This window comes from Schistosoma haematobium, chromosome 4 (assembly GCF_000699445.3).
Source record: "Schistosoma haematobium chromosome 4, whole genome shotgun sequence".
In the NCBI taxonomy this organism is placed as follows: Eukaryota; Metazoa; Platyhelminthes; class Trematoda; order Strigeidida; family Schistosomatidae; genus Schistosoma; species Schistosoma haematobium.
Genome location: NC_067199.1, coordinates 31,223,310 through 31,244,693, shown reverse-complemented (window position 1 = coordinate 31,244,693; position 21,384 = coordinate 31,223,310). Strand labels below are relative to the sequence as shown.

At 36.7% G+C, this 21,384-nt stretch overlaps 2 protein-coding genes across 2 annotated transcripts in view; one reads left to right on the top strand and one right to left on the bottom strand.

The window, feature by feature from the left end:
- KIF11 (Kinesin- protein 11) overlaps nt 1-21,384 on the bottom strand; it is a 110,278-nt gene that overhangs the window by 22,236 nt on the left and 66,658 nt on the right. The window contains exons 1-2 of the mRNA XM_051216196.1: nt 6,536-6,607; nt 3,254-3,332 (exon numbers count right to left, since the gene is read on the bottom strand). Of these exons, the coding sequence (XP_051066763.1) occupies nt 3,254-3,296 (43 nt within the window). The 5' untranslated portion in view covers nt 3,297-3,332; nt 6,536-6,607. Of the gene's footprint in view, nt 1-3,253; nt 3,333-6,535 lie in introns of the transcript that reaches the window.
- On the top strand, nt 12,356-19,438 carry RPS16 (40S ribosomal protein S16; the record flags this gene model as incomplete). Its single annotated transcript, XM_012936883.2, has 4 exons — nt 12,356-12,455; nt 16,103-16,281; nt 18,909-19,010; nt 19,046-19,438. The coding sequence occupies 4 exons, from the start codon at nt 12,356-12,358 to the stop codon at nt 19,436-19,438; spliced, it is 774 nt and encodes a 257-aa protein (XP_012792337.2).

The following is a 21,384-nucleotide window of genomic DNA, read 5'->3' as shown; positions in this document are numbered from 1 at the left end:
TTTCTTGAAGATCATAAATGATTTATGTATGAAATCAAAAAGATGAATGCCATATGTTATACATTAACTATGTACTAAATAATAATAATAATAATAATAATAATAATAATAATAATATCCCCAGATTCCATTTGAACTACTTTTCTCAAACCTGAACATTCATTTAACACAGCTTTTAACCTGAATAGTATATAATGTAGAAAAATAAATCATTAAACTAATAATCTACTTCGACTGCCAAAATATTTTAAATACGAGCCTTCATATCTACGTGGAAGAAGCCGGCCAGAAATGGGGTATTGCAGAAATCTTGTTTAGTAAGCAACGAAATTGAGATCGCGTAGTTAAATTTCAGGTACTTATGTTTAAAACATACTACAGACAGGAAGCACGTTGGAGCACGCCGACTAATCCACTTCTAACCAATCAGCGATAGTGGATAAGCAGAAAACACTCTGTAATCTCCTTACGTAAAAAAATTATATATACAGTGACATTTTCTTACTATATGAACTTAGTTTAAACCACCTTTTTGCATGGAAATAATTACTTTCCTGTCTACGCTGTGTTTTAATTTTGGTATGATTGGAGTAGGGTAAAGTGTTCAAGAAACGCTGTGCAATAGAAGAATACCAGATCACAGTGAGAGACTTAATAGTTACTTTTAGCCTAAGATTGCTAATCGCCTAATTGATTCTGATTTTCTGCAGTCATTCAGGTAGTAGGCAAGAAATGAAGTGGTTGGAAGAATAACAAGGTCTAAGTTGAGCTGACTATGGCAACGCTGGTAAGTTGTTTAGTCAGTGTACATATCATTTTGATTTGGCTAATCATGTTGATTGCCCTGAACTGTTTTCAGTCATTCTACTCTATCGCAATAAATAACACACACGTTTAAGACAAGATACTCGGAAATCACTGCTAATGCTCAAAATATCACTTGACGCCCTCAAATAAAAACAAGATCTGTTTTTGAATACTATGATTCTCAATTTCTATCATTTTGATCAACTTTTTATCTGATTAATTTTTTAACAGGTGTGATTGTGATATTTCGTCTTTAAAGTTTCAGAATGACAGATAGAAATAGAATCACTATACAGTTCAAACGCTAATCTCTGTATAAACAATGGCAAAATTTTCTTGTATTGCACAAGTTATTTAACGTTTTATAAAATATATGATGACAGGTAATTAGTGTATGGTTCGTATTCTGCAAAACGGTACACATCAACAAAAGTGATACTCAATCCCTTTATTTCATGACTGTGAAACGTGGTCTTTAAAATTAGATGACCACTTTATTCCGATGTGTTAATGGGGTGTGACAAATTTAACCGATGTATACACGTACCATGTTCTGCATTGCGTTTGACTGATTGACATTTGTAGGTTACTAATATTCGATCATAGATATCACACAACCATAATCCCCATATCCTGGGCACCATCAAGTGATTAATCAGTCAGCCAGTCGTGTGAAAGGTGGAACCTAACCTATGTGTGTGTCGGTTTAAGTTACCACGCCACATTAGGACAGAGACAAAATTAACAAGATAAATCCCAGAACAGTAGAAGTAGTAACAGTACCAGTAGTAATAGGAAACATTAAGTGTAGAAAAAACGAAACAAAAATTCATAAGGAGATTTCGGGATTCAGAAACTAAAGGAAGACAAAGAGTGAATGCACTTGATCTATTGTAGACGATTGTAAGCCATGTCACCCAAAGTCTCTAACCACTGATTGCGATAATCACGCGGACCCCCACTAGGAAATCTGAGTGAGCATTGCTAACGTTAAACACGGGGTACTAGCCAGAGACGATAAATCGGTTAATTAAGTAGTAAAATCTTTATCGAATAAGGTGGTTGGAGCATGTGTTACGTATACCTAACCACCACTTCCCTAGATGCGGAATATCGTCTGGAGTAAGATTAGGTGGAAGAAAGCTAGGGACGGTCGAATCAAAATATGGAATCAACTCATGAATCTGTTGGTTGTTAAACCGAGCCATGTTGGTGTGTGCAGACTACTCGATCGAGGTCCTCTTAATTATCATGATCAATGGTTGGAGGCATGATTCAGAGTCGGTCCCAATGATACAGATCCATTCACTCTCTTTTTCTATAAGTAGATTTTGAGTTTCGAAGTAATTTTACACATTTTATTTTGTGAATTCATTCTTTACTCTTAAATTATATTACATGTTCGGTCTTTTTAATCTCGCTGCTATTTCTACAACTCCAGTATTCATCATGTTAATTTGATCTTACTGCACTGATATGCTGTGGCAGCTTAAACTGATGTACATTTAAGCTAGGTTCTACACTGCTCATGACTGAGTGAGTGATAATGAGTTCCCGTGAAAATCATTAAATTACCACCATAGTTACCTTCAGTACTTGCAATAATCAATTATTACTTTGTTAATAATAAGAAACAAGTTAGTTGAGCGAAACTATAAATATTGGATGAAATAAACGAATAAGCCAAGCGGTGGCAAATGAATACAATAAATAGGTTGTGGACGGCACATCATAGTCTGACATTTACCAAGCAAACCGCATAAAAAATACCAATTTATTTCTTAGATTTCTACGAATATTGCCTATAATAAGTGCATAATTTATTTTTGCCAGTGACTAACAAATAAGCTTATAACGACTAGTGAAACTGAAATATACCACTATCTTTGGAAATTTAGAACTAATTTTCAATGATTATCTATATGCCACGGAAGAAAAATCTATGTTGAGTACGTCAAATAATCAAGTATTGTTGACAAATATACAAGAAGCTGATGTTCCAACTTTCATGAAGGCTACATGTTACAGAAACCAGCTCACACATTGCTAATAGATCTCTAATAACGATAAAGAACGATAGACTCACTTGAATTCATCTACTATGGTTAGAGGAGACAGGTAGTATCATTGGCCTTCATACAAAGTGTAGAGTTAAGTTCACTTATACTTAGTTACTGAGTTATATTCGATCTGTCATAGGACAGAACTCGGTGAAAATGTTTGTTACATTGCAGAATATTCATGATTTGAATATGGAAAGTTTAGGGTGCCCAAGTCGTCAAATATTTAAAGACCCATGCAGCTTAGTTAATTATAAGACGGATAATAACGTTTTGCCAAATAAGTTAGAGTGAATTTCTTTAAGTGTTTTAGTGTGATCGTAAGATGATTTATGATCGGAAAGAAACGAAAAACATATATATAATTAAAGACGGAAACAACTCACATTTTATCTTGATTATGTACTTTTTCCATAGGTTGTTCAGCATAGTCCATTAAATACCATTTGAACATTGACGGAAAACCTGAGCAAGGGTGAACAATAATTAGAAAAACAACCAATAATGTGAGAACGAAACATTCTTAACATGACATACAATTAAAGAATGTCAACAACACTAACCACAACAAAGTGATAATAACAGCAAAAGTAGTAATAAATGGACATTCTAGTATTAATGGATACCGTCGAGATACCATGTTATCACCATGGTAGGACTTCACTATGCTTGACTTGAAACCTAAAATCAAGTACTGGGCTTTGTATCACAGTTGCAGCTGCATAAACTTAAGTTCCAACCATTTAAAACAGATAACTCACTGCAGCTGAGTTTACTTTCGAGATATTTACAACACTCTACCTACATGAGAGAAAAAACTAGGGGGATGACATGTTATCAATGCATAACGTTGTTGACTATTGATCTAAATCATGCTGGTTGATGCAGAATACCCTGGAGTCAGAAAAATAACTGAGATCACTCGCTTAAGACTAAGAAACGGCTAAGAATCAGTCACAATGACACAAATGACATTACTCCTTATTATCTTGATCTTTAAAACTCTAGTTCCCTCTCATACATACTGTTCTACCGTCTTTTTTAACCAGATTTTCAATACTCAAACATTATTTAAATCATTTCTGCCGTTCGTTCAGTTAGTTTCATTTCATCGTGCTTATATAGTATGACAACTTTGGGCAAAGCACATTCGTGCCAGGCTTTATGTTGATGATGACCGACTGATGGTTATTTCAAGCAATAATGTTACTTGCTTTAAAGTAATAAGCGACTTGGAGAATTTGAAGAACTAATTCAGGGGATGGAGTGCTACCGGAGAAAAAAATCGAAAAGATGCTTCACTGAAAATATCACTTTTGTAAAAGCTGTATAAGGAACCAATAAAAATAAAAATGTGGATGAAACACTTCAAATTAAGTTTCATACGAAAAATAGTCCAAAGTACTACATTTTATTTACAAAAGGGCACTAACTAAACATATTTAGACAGGATAAAAGCCGGATACAAGTAGACATTTGAGAATTTTAAGACAAAAATATAAAAATGACTTTATGAACGGAAACCCAGAGCCTTTACGGGAATCGAGTCAACGGTCAACAGGATGTACAGTAGACCTTTTGTACTTTTCCACTGCAGCGAACCTGGGAAACTATCGTTCAATTTCAAATTTCAAAGCACCATGAATAACAGTTGAGCATACAATGGATTGGTAGCACCGAATCGAATTAAGAAACTTCTAACACTGTTGTAAACCACTGGGCCCGACTACCATTAAACTGATTAATTATAGATGTTAACCAAAAGCATTGTTAACTAACGAATGAAATCCATCAATTAATTTACAACCTAATACAAGGGTTTAAAGATTAAATTTACCAAGTCTCTAAACTGCACGGTAAAGGAGCGAATAGTAAGACAAGACCAAAACAACGCGTTGTGAATTTAAAGCAGAATACTCAGTAAACGTATCTACACCATTGGGATAGACTGAGACTACATATCACGATTACCTTAAAACAAAGAATTAATAACTAATTACTGTTGGGTATTCTATTGAAATAGGTGGTGGTTCAGTAACATAAATTTGTACTACCTTGGTTAATACATGTTTGCGTGAATATATAGTTAACTCCATATATTAAATCTCATTTAAATAACCCCTACAATAACTACAGTTTTTGCCGCTTCGTAATAGTGACCAATCTTTCCACGTCAGTTTTAAGAAGTGTATTACGTACTGTAGATAGCCATGCGAACGTTTGAATATAAGATAATATTAAGGAGTATGATAAAACTATGATTCACGGATGACCCTTAGGAGACCCAAAAGTGACCTTGATAAATCCCACCTACTCACTAGGGTTAAAAGAGGGTTAGAAATTAGTATGGGGAATAAGGATTAGAATTTGTAGTCAGTGTTAGGAATTAGAATAAGGGTTTTAATTATGAACTGACATCAGTTACAATGCCGAAATCCCATTTAAACATATATATGGGTGAACTTCGTGTCGAAATCCCAGACTCTCTATCTTTAATTTCGTTGGTTCGACCAGAAGTTAGTCTTGCCAGAATTACTTAGTGCATTAGCATATATTGTCCCTCATAGTCTACAACAGATTTAACCGTATTGGCGTTAATGAACCAATAATCCAGTACAAAAGTAAAACAACAGGGATCTTTGGAGCATACTTATTAACACAATCGGTCTACGACTGAGAAGTTAAAGAAAACGGTAATGTTGAGCGGTTGTAATTAAGCAGCTTAACCATAGAGATGTGAACATATGGTAACAATGTCTACTGTAAATATTTTAAGAACTGAAACAAATATAAGCAAAACAAAGCAGATTGATAATAGCGACTGGTTATAAAAGCCAATATTTAATGCAGAAACAATTCGTGTGGTTAACTTCAAAATTAATATGAATTCGAAAGCCAACACAGCATGAATCCGGTCTGTTCAGTGACGGAGAGCTTAATGAGTAGTTCAACAGTTAATGCCTAAATAAATGAGTAAAAAAAATAGTCGCTATCAGTTGCTACACTTTCAAACCAATAGGTCACAGGTTCACAACCTCACATGGCTACTTCAATTTTGGCGGATTATCATTAAACATACAGTGTGGCTCCAACAGGAACAAAAGCACCCACACTTCCTGACTCAGTTACACCTATAATGGCACAAGACAGCAGTGTACCTATCTACTTTGCTGAAACAATTATCTCAGTAGACCTACTGTTATAAAAATGGTGCGCCTCATGTTACTTAACACCGCATAATTGAGCTTGCGACTTTAAGCCCTAAAACCATACTACCTGACAGACAAAACATAAAAGTCCCACATATAATACGGCTATAGATGAAACGAAAACTTATATTTATACTTTTTTTCTGTGGCCATTAACTACTCGGTTTTACTTTTAGTATAGTGACCCTTGCTAATTAGAAATAACCGGAACAAAAAATTGTGACGGAAGACGATATCAAAGTGATAAAAATATTTCATTTCGCATTTTTTTATTTAGAAAGACGTAATTAGAGACAAATATTTGTCAATAAAGCTGTCCAATATTGGACAGCTTTTTTGATCTCAACGGAAAAAATACACGTAATTCAATAATTTGTAGATGACAGGACAAATCTAATCTGTGGTAGATGGCCTTTTCACATAAATTTCGAATAAAAATACGTATATACTTAAAATTACCTTAGCTACATATGAGGTAAACTTGTGACAGAGAAACGAATACTTCCTAATCCCCGCTAAACTCAGTAGCACAACCACCGGTAACGTTAAACAAGGATCCATGAATTTCTTGCTATGTCCAATAAACTAATTTAAAAAGTTGTGTTTCAATAAACATTACCAGACCACAGACTTTCGTTTCCATACATTCTTGTATTAGATGAAGTAAAATATTTATTGCCTGGATAAAGTAGACGTTTAGTCTATCTTTTTCACTACTCCTAGAGATATCGACAATAACTTCGTTATAGTTAGAGCAGTCAGATCAGAGTGACTCGCCTAGTGACGGCGTTTGCTCAGAGTTAAAATATACTTTCCCTGACTGTCTTCGAGGTAACTCCCTTGAGGGCAATTTTTGCACTTCCAGACATGTTGTTTCAAACATTCTGAACGCAAATTATTTTAAGACGGACCATTATCCGAATATAGTTGAATTCCAAAGAAATGCAATAGCATCAGGCCTAGCACATGATAAAACTTACTCCTTCTGCCCCCCCCCTCTTTCCTCATTCTCGATGGCAAATCTTTGAATCCTGTGACGGATCACTCTACTAACCATCCCTGTTGCTCCAGTCACCACACCAGCAATCTCCATCATGTGGTTATTCAAGTGAGATATGAAGATAAGATGGAGAGTTCAGGCAAAAAATCATGTACTTTGCCTTATCTAAGGCCAAATTACATAACACAAAAGTGCTTTTACAGTACATGGGCGTAGCTTGGCTTAGAACATTATTCAAAACAATCTGGGATGTTGGAATTTAGATTTCAACACAGACTATTGAAACAACTCGAATTTTTTTGAAGTCTGACTTTAGATTGCTTCTATCACAGATGGTTATTTCTGTGATTAAGTTATCCGGGATTAGTATCGTGTAGTATATTTAGGTCAGGACATGATACGGTTAGCCATGTTCTAAAAAGGTGATACTCGAGAACCTCATGTAAAGTGTTTTGAGAATATTATACTCTAAAAGACGGACCAAAGCTTGACCAGCTGACATATATTTCAAAGTGACTAGTAAGATAAGCAAATTTGCATAGATATAAGTATTGCGTAGAAAATACAAGTTCTGGGAACTTTTTGTACCTCTCTGCGTCAGGGTATGTGTAAATCCAATTCACTTTAATTTTCATGTGACGATAATGTATTTGTATAAGGTTTTAGTACAAACTGTTGACCGTGTTAGTTGGGAAAAGCACGGTCAAAGCGTTTTTATGAATAATATTTGCATCTACTACATTAGTACCACTGTTGTCGACAGGCTGTTGTGTTTTGTGATAGCTGAGCCAAATAGTGCGTAACTGGTGAACTCATTTAACACTGTACTACTGGGATTACAAGACATCTTATACTTAGATTTATGAAGATTAATTGCTAGACGTGTCGGTACATACAAAATAGCTATAAATAGGATCAAATGAATTTTTACGGCTCCAACATACTCAAAAGCAAGCCCCCATACTTTTAAACACTGTTGGCAATGGTAAGGCCAAATAACTATCAGAAAATCGAACAATTCAATGGTAGCCTCACTTGATTGTTTTATGTTCATTCTAAAATCTCTGGTAAAATACTGTAACTTTGTTGGTGACTTACCGTAAATTGTGGAAGCAAATGTAAAGCAGCGTTTAAAATTTTATCACGGAACTCCGATTAATATACTACTTTGATGTTCAATTTTATTCTCCAGTGACCATACTAATCAAATCTATTGTAGCCAGTTTTATTCAGGTTCCCTGGAGACGCAGTTTATTAGATTTACAGTTGCAATAAAATGTGTTCAGTTTTTAAAAAAACATGGGGAAAAGTAGTATTGGTAAGAAAGTTCTGGTGTATCGCTGCGACTGTATCAAGTGTATATCAAATCTGTAAAAACTTAGGTTGGTTGGTTAAGAGTTGCGTGCAAACATCTAAGTAAATATCAGGACATTATAGCTCAAGTATTCATTCATTTCCTCATTTCACATAGGCACTATATTTCCTAATACTTCATATAGAATACTTAAAAGCTTTGTGTGTTTGAAAAGAAAACGTCGCGATTCACTGAACCGTCTACGATCTAAATGAGCGCCTATTTACTAGTAATCTGGTTTCTTCTATCAGTAGAACGAGAGGAACCCATCAGCAGGAAAGATCTGATAACCGTCATAATTTATTTGCCTGGAGCTTCCGGATCACTTGAAAAGTGATAAGACGGTTGATCACCCTAATATTTTTCCTCAGTCATGCAGTTCGCAAGAGTTTTCATGATATGAAGAAGTTCTGTACCGAGACTAGTCAGCGTTTTCTACCCTTGATTTAGAGGGAACGAAGTATGTGACATTGTCGGTAGTCACTACTTCTGAATAAGCAGCTCCGAGATGGAAGTTTCAGCTGTTAAAGTCTCTGCCTCAGTTGCTGTTATTTGTTTTTTGCAACCTTTATGTTTGCCTCCAGTTCCTGGAGGAAGGTGTTTTTCGTTTGTCTCCATCTTCCTTTGATAATTTAAAGCCAAAGTTTTCCTCAAGATGAAGGTTAAGGATTTATGCACATTATTTTATATCGAACTTCAGCGTTTTCGTCTAATTTCATGTTCAGCTAGCGGTTAGTATTTTCTCTGTTTGCATAAGTTGTTGCTGACGCTCTCTGCTCAATGGATTTACAGTGTTGTACGTAAACAACAGTTCATAGATTGATGTACGTTCGTATTGATTTTAGGTGACCATTTTTTGATTTTCTATACAGATAGCAGTTGGGACTTTTTTGCCGATTCGTACATTTTAATAGGAGAGTCGCTCACGTTTGATATGAACACGAAGGATGACCCAATAAAACAAAGATTTATTCGATTGAACCAAACAACTGCGTTCTTGCTTACAGGATGAGGAAACTATTCGAGTCACAATCAGCGACTACATCAAAACTGGAATTCCAAGCGTAGCTGATGCGGTGCCATAATATTTTTAGGAAAGTTTATGTCTAAAATTCAATATATTTCAACAATCACGATCACCCAACACACAGTCAAAGATCCCCTGATGCGAAATCATGCACTGTACTGCAAGGAATGAGTAATACACAAATCTTTCAAGTACCTGAGAATCGAAAGGAGCATACTAGACAAGGTGAATCAAAAATCTGTTTCCAGGAATCACATCAAACTACAAACTTTTCAAGCGGGCAATCAAGGAAAACATTTAATCAGTAACCCGTAGCTGCCATGTAGAGTTTGACCAACCAAGTCCTTATGGTCAACTATCTGGGATCACGCACTAATGAAAGCAAGGCCTGACCGAAGTCAGTCAGTAGATGTTTTTTCCAAAATGATCGAAAAATATGACTACGGACGTCCTGAGTTAAAACTAACACATGCAACACAAGGAGAAAATTTCAAAACTAAAATTCAATCAAATAAAACATTTTGGAGAAATATGGATAGTATTGATCCGCTTACACTCTTAAATACACATTAGATCATCGTTATTAGTTATTAACCCCATATACGTATACACTGGCTACCGTTTAATTCAGGAATTCCCCACCAGAAGTGTTCTGATTAGTATGGTTTTAAAAAAGTTGAAGTAGTTTGAATTATGTACAGTAGATACTCATCCTTTCTCGTAGAATAATTCAAAATACACTGGTTGGGTAGGATATGGTTCGGATTAAAATATTTTACACATAAATTTTGCGGAATTATCTAACAGATTAGCACTACTAGGATACATAGATCTCAGAGTTGATCACTAAGCTTAAACAGTCCGATACGCAAGGCATCTGGTAAATAACAAGACAACAGGCACAGAATCATCACTATTTAAAAGAAAAAGAGGTTTTCAAGTTAATCAGAAACACCATCCTACTTATTTTGGGTAGATCGAAAGGTCAGTTCCAAGGGCAACTGCCGAACCAGTGAAAATACTGAAGAAGAACTCCGAGATTAGTGCTGAGATTATAAAATAAATCTGGTTCGTAATAACCACATATATCGGTTGGAACCTTAAAACAATCACAATTGCAATTGAAGAAAATAATAACAGTTCCATCTAGTGCTAAAGCTCTAACTGGATGTGTGGATAAAATAGTTGAAACAATAACTCTACATTTAAGAGTATCGGAAAGGATTATTTGAAGTGGTATTGGTCCTAACCACAACATGTTCAAACCAGGTGATATAACTGGGAAAATATATATTCGACATTTAGTACGGAGAGAAGACCGACATTGTTGAACGCGGGAATGTCAACTCAGTCGGATGACATGGCTCAGCCTCACAGACGTGATCATTCTACATAACCTGTCTTTATTCACATTAAATATATTATCCTACAATAATAATAATAATAATAATAATAATAATAATATATTTCTGCATGAGCAAGTACACGCCATTTTTGCAGGCATGATCTACAAATTACATTTGTTGGCTCACAGCGTGCTTCCCAACTTATTAGGTTTATAGCTGTTGTAAGGTAGACTCGTGGAAAGCTTGCTGTAAACTACAACCTTGAGGAGACGCGTAGGTCAAGTTTGTTCCAGACGTCAGGAGTTCCATAGCCCTCAGAGCGAATTTCTGAAGAAAAAAAAGAGAAACAGAAGAGCAGCAAGACACTTGGATATGAAAGCCAAACGTTGCTTAACAGTGTGTAGTAGAACGGACAGAGGTATAATAAATTAGAATAAATTCGTATTATCTCTCGTTAGAGTGAAATGAAGTCAGAGGCTCCATATAAGAGAATGTACTAATGAAGAACAGTAAGTTGTGATGTTTAACAAGTTGGAGTAAGCCCACATGAAGGAAGGGAAGTCAAGGTTGGTACAAGGAAAGCGGTTTATTAGGAGGGAGTGTGCATATAGAGGGTGAAGTGTTAAGAACACAAATGACTATATCTTTTACTGTCTGTTTTTTTCTTTCTTTTTTCGTCCATCCGATTCCAGCCACACAATCCTAGTGTAAAAGTCCGAGTTAGCACGTTATAGTTTGTCTTAGTAGAACAGCTAATCCAGCATAAAATTGGAAACATGAGTCTGAGTGGTGGGTGTAGGGAGACGATCTATATCACAGGTTGATTGACTAATTCTCAGTCATAAAGAGCCTGATACGTACAAAATGTTCTGCCCCCACAAACACGGGTGGATTGAAGTTATCACCCTCACCATCAATGCTTGGAGATTATGTTTCTGCTGTTATATGTACGGATTTATACTGACACTTTTGATCTCCGATTATGAACCTCAAGTATTGAGATATAACACAAACCATACATAAAATAATACTACAGTTGCAACAGCTATACTTCAGAACCATTTCTGGAGAGCCACTTTTACACTCTGAGCCTTCGTCTGCAGTTATTGCCCTTCATGATAAAATGGTTCAAATGGTTGTAGATGGAATCGAAGAAGCTTTCGCTTAACGGGCTTCCGTATCTAGTAGCAGTGGATCATCAATACCTCCAGGCAGGAAACTAGGTATGTTAGCGAAAGAAGTGGAAAAAGAAATTGTTAAATCATACTAAGATACTATCCATAGTCCTTAAGAATATGTCAATTTTCCTCTTAAAACACTCCTGGGAATTCTTTTGGACTATCTCAGCCGGCAGCGAATTACAGCATTTGACTACTCTTTAGGAGCAGAAATTGTATCTACAGTCCTTTCTGTTTTGTTGTCTCCAATTTCTGGGTGTTACACTTTAGTTTTGTGTTGGAGCTAAACTTAAGCAGGCGTTCAAGGGGACGTCCAGAAGTGCTAAGGCTGCTGTAATCCATTAGAAGATCATCTCTAAAACGCCTAAACTCTAATGGGTAAAGATTTAGTGGTTGAAGGCTTGAATTTGAGTCCCCGAACTGATTTCGTGGCTCACCATTGGATGCGTTCCAGAGTGTCATTATGCTTTTGGAGTGAGTAGGACATACTATGCTTTCGTATGTTTTCGGGACGAATCAAACTGTTGAAGATTACGTTGAAAGTTCTTCCGTTGAACTAGCCATAAATGCACTCCATTCTTACCAGTACGAGGTTTACTCGAAAGGAATTTTTATCACAGTTAACGTAAGACTTCAAATCGTAAGACCAGCACTCCTACATCTTTTACAACTTGAGATACTTCTAGAGGGGAGTTGCCGTAGTTGTAGCTGTGGTCTGCAACATGTCTCAGATGAACTACTTTACACTTTGAAGCGTTAAAAGGGAATCCGTTGTCATCTACCCAACTTTGAAGTCAAGTTAGATCTTCCTGAAGAGATAGTATATCCTCTTTGTTGCATATTTCTCTCCAAAGTTTCACATCAATAAAAACCAATAAGTTTGACGATACCTGAAATATAAGGGCTTGGTAACATACAGAGTTCAAATCATTTATCTGCGTCTAATTTTTTCATGATACTTTGAGATTCTTATGTGTTGTAGAGATTTTCGTGTTCTGGTTGACAGCCTGAATGTAGAGGAAAAACGATAGTATGTAGTCTTGTCTGATACCACTATACGCATAGGATTCAGTTCCTCTTCAGTTTCATTGAATGGTGCTGATCTTCTAGGGTACTCTAAATTGTTGAAGGAGGATTGAAAAGATTCGTAAATCCATTCACTTGAATGCTGCCTCTTAATTAAGAAAGCTGATGTTGATCCTGACCGATAATATTGAATAGACCAAACATTTTTATTTAATATCCACAGCTTACTCCCTAACTGATTATTATTACTTTTTATTCGGTTGAAGATAGAACAAGCTTCATTCTTTTCATAAACATTCCCAGCGTTTCCACAAGTTCAGTTCGTAATGTCCTAGCTGCTGTTCGGTAGGAATGTATTTATTGTCACCTGTGTAATTAGATGAATGTTTTCATGTTATTTGTGGTAATTAAAGTATTTTAAGTTTTAGAAACATTACAAATGTTAAATATATATATTGCTACCTGTCATAACAGTAAACGTACCAAAAATCAGGCTGTCAAAGTTTTGAGTTCCATCTGGGCAGTTCATGTGATAGCGAATTGAGTTCTACAAATGGTGCATAATGAACTTACCATAATGTGACTATCTAATCTACAAAATCTCATGTCGAAATCACATTATTGTCCATACTGACTCGTCACATCGCCATAGTCGGTACTGTGGTTTGCAAGAATCATCAGAAAATAATTTGCTCACTGCAAGTGGAATAAGTCTACAGAATGACCACAACCACGTGGTCGATGCATGATACCTAAATTAAGTGGTCTCACTTTGACTTTATCTGCTGCCCAGCGGCTAACGAAGATCTTCTCAGTAGATGCATGTTCGGCTCCGCAGCCATACTTAGGTGGAAAATCAGAAACTGTCCGATTATAAAAAGTTCAGGATATCCTAAATTATTGTTTGTTCTAGTTCATATTCTAATAGTACGGAACATTTTTATCATTGCTAACAACCAAATGTCGTTTTTTTCCTTCTTACTTATTATTATGGGGCCAGTGAAATGTCACTGAGTATCGAACAGATCATCGATTCCTGTCAAGGTCAATGGCAACCAACGCACAACAGTTGATCGTATGTCATGGACTGGAACATAAGGTGGTGGTCTCACTATCTTATTAGTATTCATCCTTATTAATATATTCCCTGTTATGACCTTGAATTGTCTACTCTCGATTAAGACATTAACGCAGTAGGCTGATCGGCTAAACCTTGAGGCTAGTACGCGTGAGTTCGAGGCGGGGTAGAGAGGAGAAAACCATCCTATCACCTGATTGACTGACAAGCACGCGAATGAGAGAAGACAAGACAACTGGAACAATATTCGCTCTATTCTGATATACTGATTTCCCGTGAGTTCAGATTAGTGTTAAAGGTACATGGATAAATAAGTGATTAACCCAACCACAACGTACAATAATTTTGGAAAATACAATTATGTCCAAAACTGGGAATTAGAGTAGAAAATAAGGTGCAAAATATTGTATTTAAACTACAATAGCTTCGGAACAAAAAGGAGTATAGCAATGAATGACACATCGAACGAAAGCCCATATTCTGTAGAATGAAATAGGGACAAAAATAAATATCAATGCTTTACAAGCTTTGAATAAAATGAAATAACGTCCCGAAAAATAGTTTTCATGGTTTGTCAGGGCTTGTTGTTTCCCTGTTCACATCATTTCCTTAATAACGTCGTTTGTGCTATATGGTCTTCAAATAAGCCATAGTAATTTGGTACATCGAAGGGGTAATCCACGTTAGTATTGACCGCAAAGTGTGGCTTCGAAGTTAGCTGTCTCGCCACACTCTTCTCGTCTAACTCCAGTAGGTCTCCAGTCCTTCGACACAGATGGTCTGCGTTGGTAATCTACATTATCTTACTCACAAACTTTTCAGCCTTAAACTCCCTTTTCACATTCCCTGACCAGCTCTCTGACCTTATTATCTCCAAACAACATATCATTTGACTAGTGTCTTATGATTCATCTCATTAGTTAACCTAATAGGAGTGTGATATACTATATGGATGTTCATCCTATAATGCAGAAGATTTAGCTGTCTGATTTACGTGTAACATTGAACTAGTTGAGACAGTGTATCCTAACAGAGTGTGCAACATGGAGTCTAGATTATAGCGACATTCCACAGACGTAGCATCACAAAAGGAGGGAGAGTGGTGTTCCTGTAGAAAAAACATGATGGTGTGGAGATAACCTTAACCCATTCATGTTTGCGGGACAGAAAAGCTCGCTAACACACTGTTTCTTTTGAGGTATAACTAACCAGTGGTATGAGTGTCAACTTGCCGTGGCAAATATTTCTTTGACTCACGTTTTTAACCTTGAACTGGTTTTCTCCCTACTGGAAAATTCCAATAGCCAAGCTAAACTGAACAATTAAGCCAAGTAGAGATTCACAAATAACTCTATAAAAGTTATCATAATAAAGAAGAGCTATTTTAATTGCTATCAAAATAGCCATCTATGTATATAAACACTGTGCATTCCTTTATGCATTTTGGAAATATACATAATCTTATACATAATCCTTTGTTTTTCAACCAGCTAATATATCCTGTTGAAGAAGTTACCTGAAGCAGACAGATGTATGGCACCACTGTGGTTCTCGAAACCAATAAATTATCATTTCCTTGTTATCTTGGTGAGATATTCCACTTTTCCGTCTGCTAGTGTTTTTGCCTTCCCAAAAATCGTTTTAATTAGCCACAGTGCGTTTGAATTTATTTGCATATCTGGCTTCAGTACTTCAGCTGATATACCGTCTGTACTTGCTACCTTGCTATTATTAGTTTTTCTGATGTGTGTTGGTAATTTCTCTTACTATCGGTGTGGTGTCACCAGTTAGGGGATTGCATTTGCTGCTTCGATATCAGGTGAGTGTCGCACTTTATTCAGCTATTTCGTCGCAACTGAACTGCAGATGTTGATCTGTCCTTCTTGTCTCGACTAACCACTTCGGTTTACTATATTTTCGTTCAAGCTTTTTGATTGCGTTAAAAAGTTCGTCGTATTTCTTTCTTTTGGAGCTTTTACCGTTCTTACCGTGTCTTCTACAAGTTTCTTATTGTCAGCTCTATCACTTGTTTTCACTCATTTGTTTGTTTCTGCCAATTCACTCCGTGTCTTATCTTATGTTTGGCCGTTGTTGATTACTGTTTTCTTGTTTACACCTCTTGGATCTGGACCAGGATATCCACATAGATCCATTATTTATGCTGGTATTTCACGCTGTCCAGCACTTCCTGTCATGGTAAGGTACGTGGCTGTTGAATTCCTTTGCAGTTGTTTCCCCTGTTAACTTCCTCTTCTTACAGTAAACCTTGAAGGGCTTAAAACTCGTTACTGATAGGAATCTTGGATTCGAAAAGCTTATCAACGTCTGGAAGAAAGGCTGCATAAAATACTTTTGGTGATGTTTTACTAACTTCCCTAAGTTTAGCTTGTCTACTAAAGGCTGATGATATGAAGCTTTGTCAGATCCCCTCTTGTTCGTACACCCTTGATTGATCTTCCGAGTTTTTTATTATGCAATTGTAATCCGTCTGGTTTGCTGTAGGATGGTTCAATAGAGCCTATGTGACATTGCTCGTGTGCTTGTGGGGGGAAATTGTGCCACCAATAACCATGTTGTTCAAATCACACGTACTAGTGAGTTTCTATCCGTCACCGTCCTATTGTTTAAGTCCTCGATGTCTTCATATCCAGTGTTTTCTGAGCGGCTTTGATGTTCAGGTCGCTTATCAAGATGGTTGGGTCTTTTATTTGGCAGCTCTCTGAGATGGGCTGCAGACTCTCATAAATTTGTTCTCCACGATTTTGATGCCATCCATGTTGGGTGTGTTGCACTGGATGACACTCATTGTGAACGCTTATTTATTTGTTTTGAAACGCTCTTTGAAAAACTTCGTCAATAGGTTCTTCATCCTTTAAGCGCTTTTCGTACTCGTATGATCAACATTAGTGCTTATCTTTGTGCTCAGCGAACAAGTATTCATGATCACAAGACAATATCAGCTCTCCCAGTGCAAGTTCTTTATGCTTTACACATGTCCACCGGATCTCCTCAACTCTAAGGTTATTCGGGATGAATTTTCTTATTTTTGTGGCTATTTGCATGGTCCCCTTGGCCCTCCTAATTGTCTGGACATTAAACATACCTACATTAGATGTTACTGTGGTTGTGTGGTTTCCTGGGGCCCGTCAAATGTCATGTAACAAAATCACCAATGAGAAAAACAAATTTTATGAACTTGTTCAGCAACAGTGGCCCTGAGTCATCTCTGAACCCTTAATCGTCCCCTGTATGGTAGCTTTCCTCCCAGCTCATCCTGTACAGTCCATAACAAATGTTAGTCTCCACTGTATGAGTCATATATTTCAGAAGTACGTTGTCAATAAACAAGCAGACGAGACCACACCATAAAGGAAAAAATAATAATCACACAGGATCGTGCCCAAAGTGGCTGTAATTACGAAATTTAGAACGACAAATCATATGATAGCAGCCAATAAGTCAACTGAACTCTGATGGTGAAAGGAGTAAAATCATATGTGTAATCTAGGCGCCTAATAGCTATTCAATAAGAATATGTGCAACAATAGTTCTTAAATAATTCCCAGCAGTTATCACTCGCCCATTCTTCATTTGGGTGTAACAGGTTGTAAAATCGGGGGTAACCATGTGTATTCTGATTAGTCTTGGGTTCAGCCATGAGGCACCATAGTACTTCGGTATGAGGACATTTCTGCTCCACAAACAGAGTTTGAGTGGCTTAAGAGACTTATTTGTTTGGGTTTTTAACATGTCCATTTTTATGGTGTGACGTGGAAAATATTTGTCCAGCCTTCATCCCTTATTCGAACTTGTCTCCAGCAATAACTCTAGAATGGATCCAGAAAGAGTTATGGAACTATGAACAGGCCAGAAATATACTAATAAAGAGCGGCGCCGGTCAGCAACAACTGAATGGATTATCAACACTAGTCAAACAGCTTGACGAAAAAGCTTATAAATTACTGACTGTCCCATTTATTATGTCATGATCGTCTAGGCTGAAAAAAACAGTATGAAATTTATAGATAAAGACAGAAAGACAAAATATCTCACAATCTATAAAATTTGCCCCTTATTATTTACCTCGAACTAGTACTGCTGCCAACACTCGACCTTTAATCATAAACAACTACAGTCCTTGAGCATCGCTAATCTCACTACTCAAAGGTCATTTTGATTTCATGACGCCTGGATTTCAATTCCGAAAAAGGCTTTGAAAACATACGGCCGGACCACACATGGCTCGTCACTACTTAAAAACTGCAAATGTTGAAATTATATAGTACAGAGTAGTTCTATACATTAGTCAACTTCTGGGAGATTCTACAATCACAATATTCACCAAGGGAACGACCGTCATAATCGCATAATGCAATCAAATGTACCTGTTTCCATCGTGGATCGCTAGAACTTAAATGGCGTACTAAACATGTGATAGTCTTCAGAATACCATTTAGGAATCCTGAGACGAAAAATGAGTAGGCAGAATATGTATGATGGAGGCATCAGAATACCTCAAGATCGATATCCGGAACACAAGGAAGAAATAAAGTAGTGTGCTTTGAGAATAATAATAATAAATGCGAACATAGACACGAATTAGTGAACTTAAAACTTCCAAACTAATTATCTGGAGAAAGAGTTCTAAAATTGGAATGGAAAACCATGCTATCTTTATTTTCGTGTATTCTGCAAACCTGTGTTTTTGAATAAAAATTTACAGCTTAATGAAAGGTTTATATTTAATGTTAGATCCTTATAAGATTTTAGAAAATTAATTGAGCACTGTTTCTGTGGCACTGTACATATTAATTTGTTTCAAGGCGCGGCTTGCAGTTTTTTCACGTTCCGCAGACACTACGATGCAGACTGTATCCAACCAACCGAAAGAGAAACCTAAGGCCGTACAAGTGTTTGGGCGGAAGGTAATTTATATATTTAGGCCTCTCATGTGTTATAGAAAACAGCAACAGCTGTCGCTCACTGTAAACTCGGGTCTGGAACCATCAGAGTGAACGGCAGACCATTGGATGTACTGGAACCACGTCCTTTGTTACCCAAACTAATGGAGCCCATCCTACTCCTTGGAAAACACGGATTATCTACTTTGGACATCAGAGTTCGTGTCAGTGGTGGTGGCCGAGTGGCTCAGATATATGCTGTCAGACAAGCTATTGCTAAATCAGTTGTAGCATTCCATCAAAAATACGTCGATGAGTGTTCTAAGAACATAATTAAGGAGAAGTTCGTTCAGTATGATAGAAGCTTATTAGTTGCTGATCCAAGAAGATGTGAACCAAAGAAGTTTGGCGGCTCCGGAGCTCGTGCAAGATACCAGAAATCATACCGTTAAAGCTAGCATAAATATATTCTGATGGCTATATAGTTTCTTTTTCATTGACTGCAGATTACATTTTGTTGAACTGATTAGGATGACACTTTAAATGTTAAGTGGATAGGATGAATATATGACGTTCAGGTATGTGAAATAATATGTTTTGAAGACAAGTCAGAGCACTCATCGAGACTGACCGTTCAATTATATAAGAACTTAGTTTGATAGCCGTACAGTAGTAGTCATCTGAGGTGTATATTCGAGTGATAAGAGTCACACCGTACTTTCTATAGTCTCAAATGGTGATTGTTATTTGGAAGTTAGTTTCACTTTCGCCGCACAGAAAATACTTCATCATGAAACCTCTACAGGACCAACAATATCCGGGCCTATTCTGCATCTAAACTTCCAAATAGGATTTTCAGGGTTGATTTCCAAAACTTAGTACTGCGAAATTTGTTAGTTCAGTCACAGGAACATAAAACGAACTGTATTGATTGGATGAACTAGTCTTTATTTTACATGGCATGAGTTAGTAGAATATGTGGTTTTATATTGTGGAACTAAACATTCATGCTGTAGTGTACTTCCTAGCTGTTTAAGTTAGTTGAAATAATAGCTGGTAGCTAGTTTGGTATAGCATGATTTGTGGGTTAGCGGGTTTAACACAATGGTTTAGTGTCGTCCCGCCTCATAGACCTTACACGATAGTGTTTTCGTACATAAGTTTGGGACTAGCTTTGTTTATTTTTTTTTCGATTTTTTAATGGCTTTATTCAATATTACATTTTGGTACAATATAGAATTCTCGGCACAGGGTATTTCAACAAGTTTCTTACGCAAAAAACAGAAACAAAGACAAAAAAGATTTTAAAAAAACAACCGAAAAACTAAAACTTTTCAAATTAGAAACATGTTAAGAATGCAGGTTAATGACTAGGTTGACTCTAACAACCTGTTCGTCACAGTATATTTACTAGGTAAGGTATTATAGAACTTTTATACTTTTGCTTGCGTGCATGGATTCTAATGTAATTACGTCTCGTTCTACCAGAAGATATACAAAGAGAAAGATAAGAGTGCAGGGGATGGTTAGTATCTGATAAAATAACACCTTCCATATTTTAGTAAAGTATTTTCTATCGGTAATGAGGAACGACCAACGATTCATCGTGACCGTGACGGCTCGCTGACGGATCCTGTAGTCATTGAGAAAGGTACTGTTTTAAGGCTACTTCAGCATCTCAAACCTGATAAGCCCAGTAGTCCTGATGATATACATCCTAGGATTATGAAAGCCATATCAGATGAAATTGCTGAACCATCAAAGATACTATTTGACATGTCTCTGAGACAGTCCAGATTGCCTAGAGACTGGAAAGACGCTATAATAAGTCCGGTGTATAAGGCTGGGAGTAGGGATTTAGTAACTATAGACCCGTCAGCTTAACTAGTGCAGTTGTAAAACTGATGAGGAAAATCATTCGGATATCTGTTATAAATTATGTTGAAAGGCATAATCTTTTCTCCAGGGCACAACATGGTTTTCGGGAAGACCTATCTTGCTTGACAAATCTCTGCTGCAAAAGATCGGAATGTTCCTGTGGATGTGATTTTCATAGATCTAAGTAAGGCCTCCGATAAGGTTTCCCACTCTGGTCTTAAATTCAAACTGGAACGTTTTGGGATCCATTATACAGTCGTGGATTGGATAAGTAACTTTCTCCATGACAGGAGACAAAGTGTGAGGGTTAATGAGGCTCTCTCCTCGTGGGTACCTGTAAAAAGTGGGGTTCCCCAAGGTATAATCCTAGGTCCTCTTCTCTTTTTACTTTATGTAAATGAACTGCCAACTGTAGCAAAATCATCCGTTCTACTCTTCGCTGATGACATAAAGATTTGGAGACCCATACATAGTATGTTGGATAGATTGGTATTACAGGATGATCTTAGCTCATTGGTGG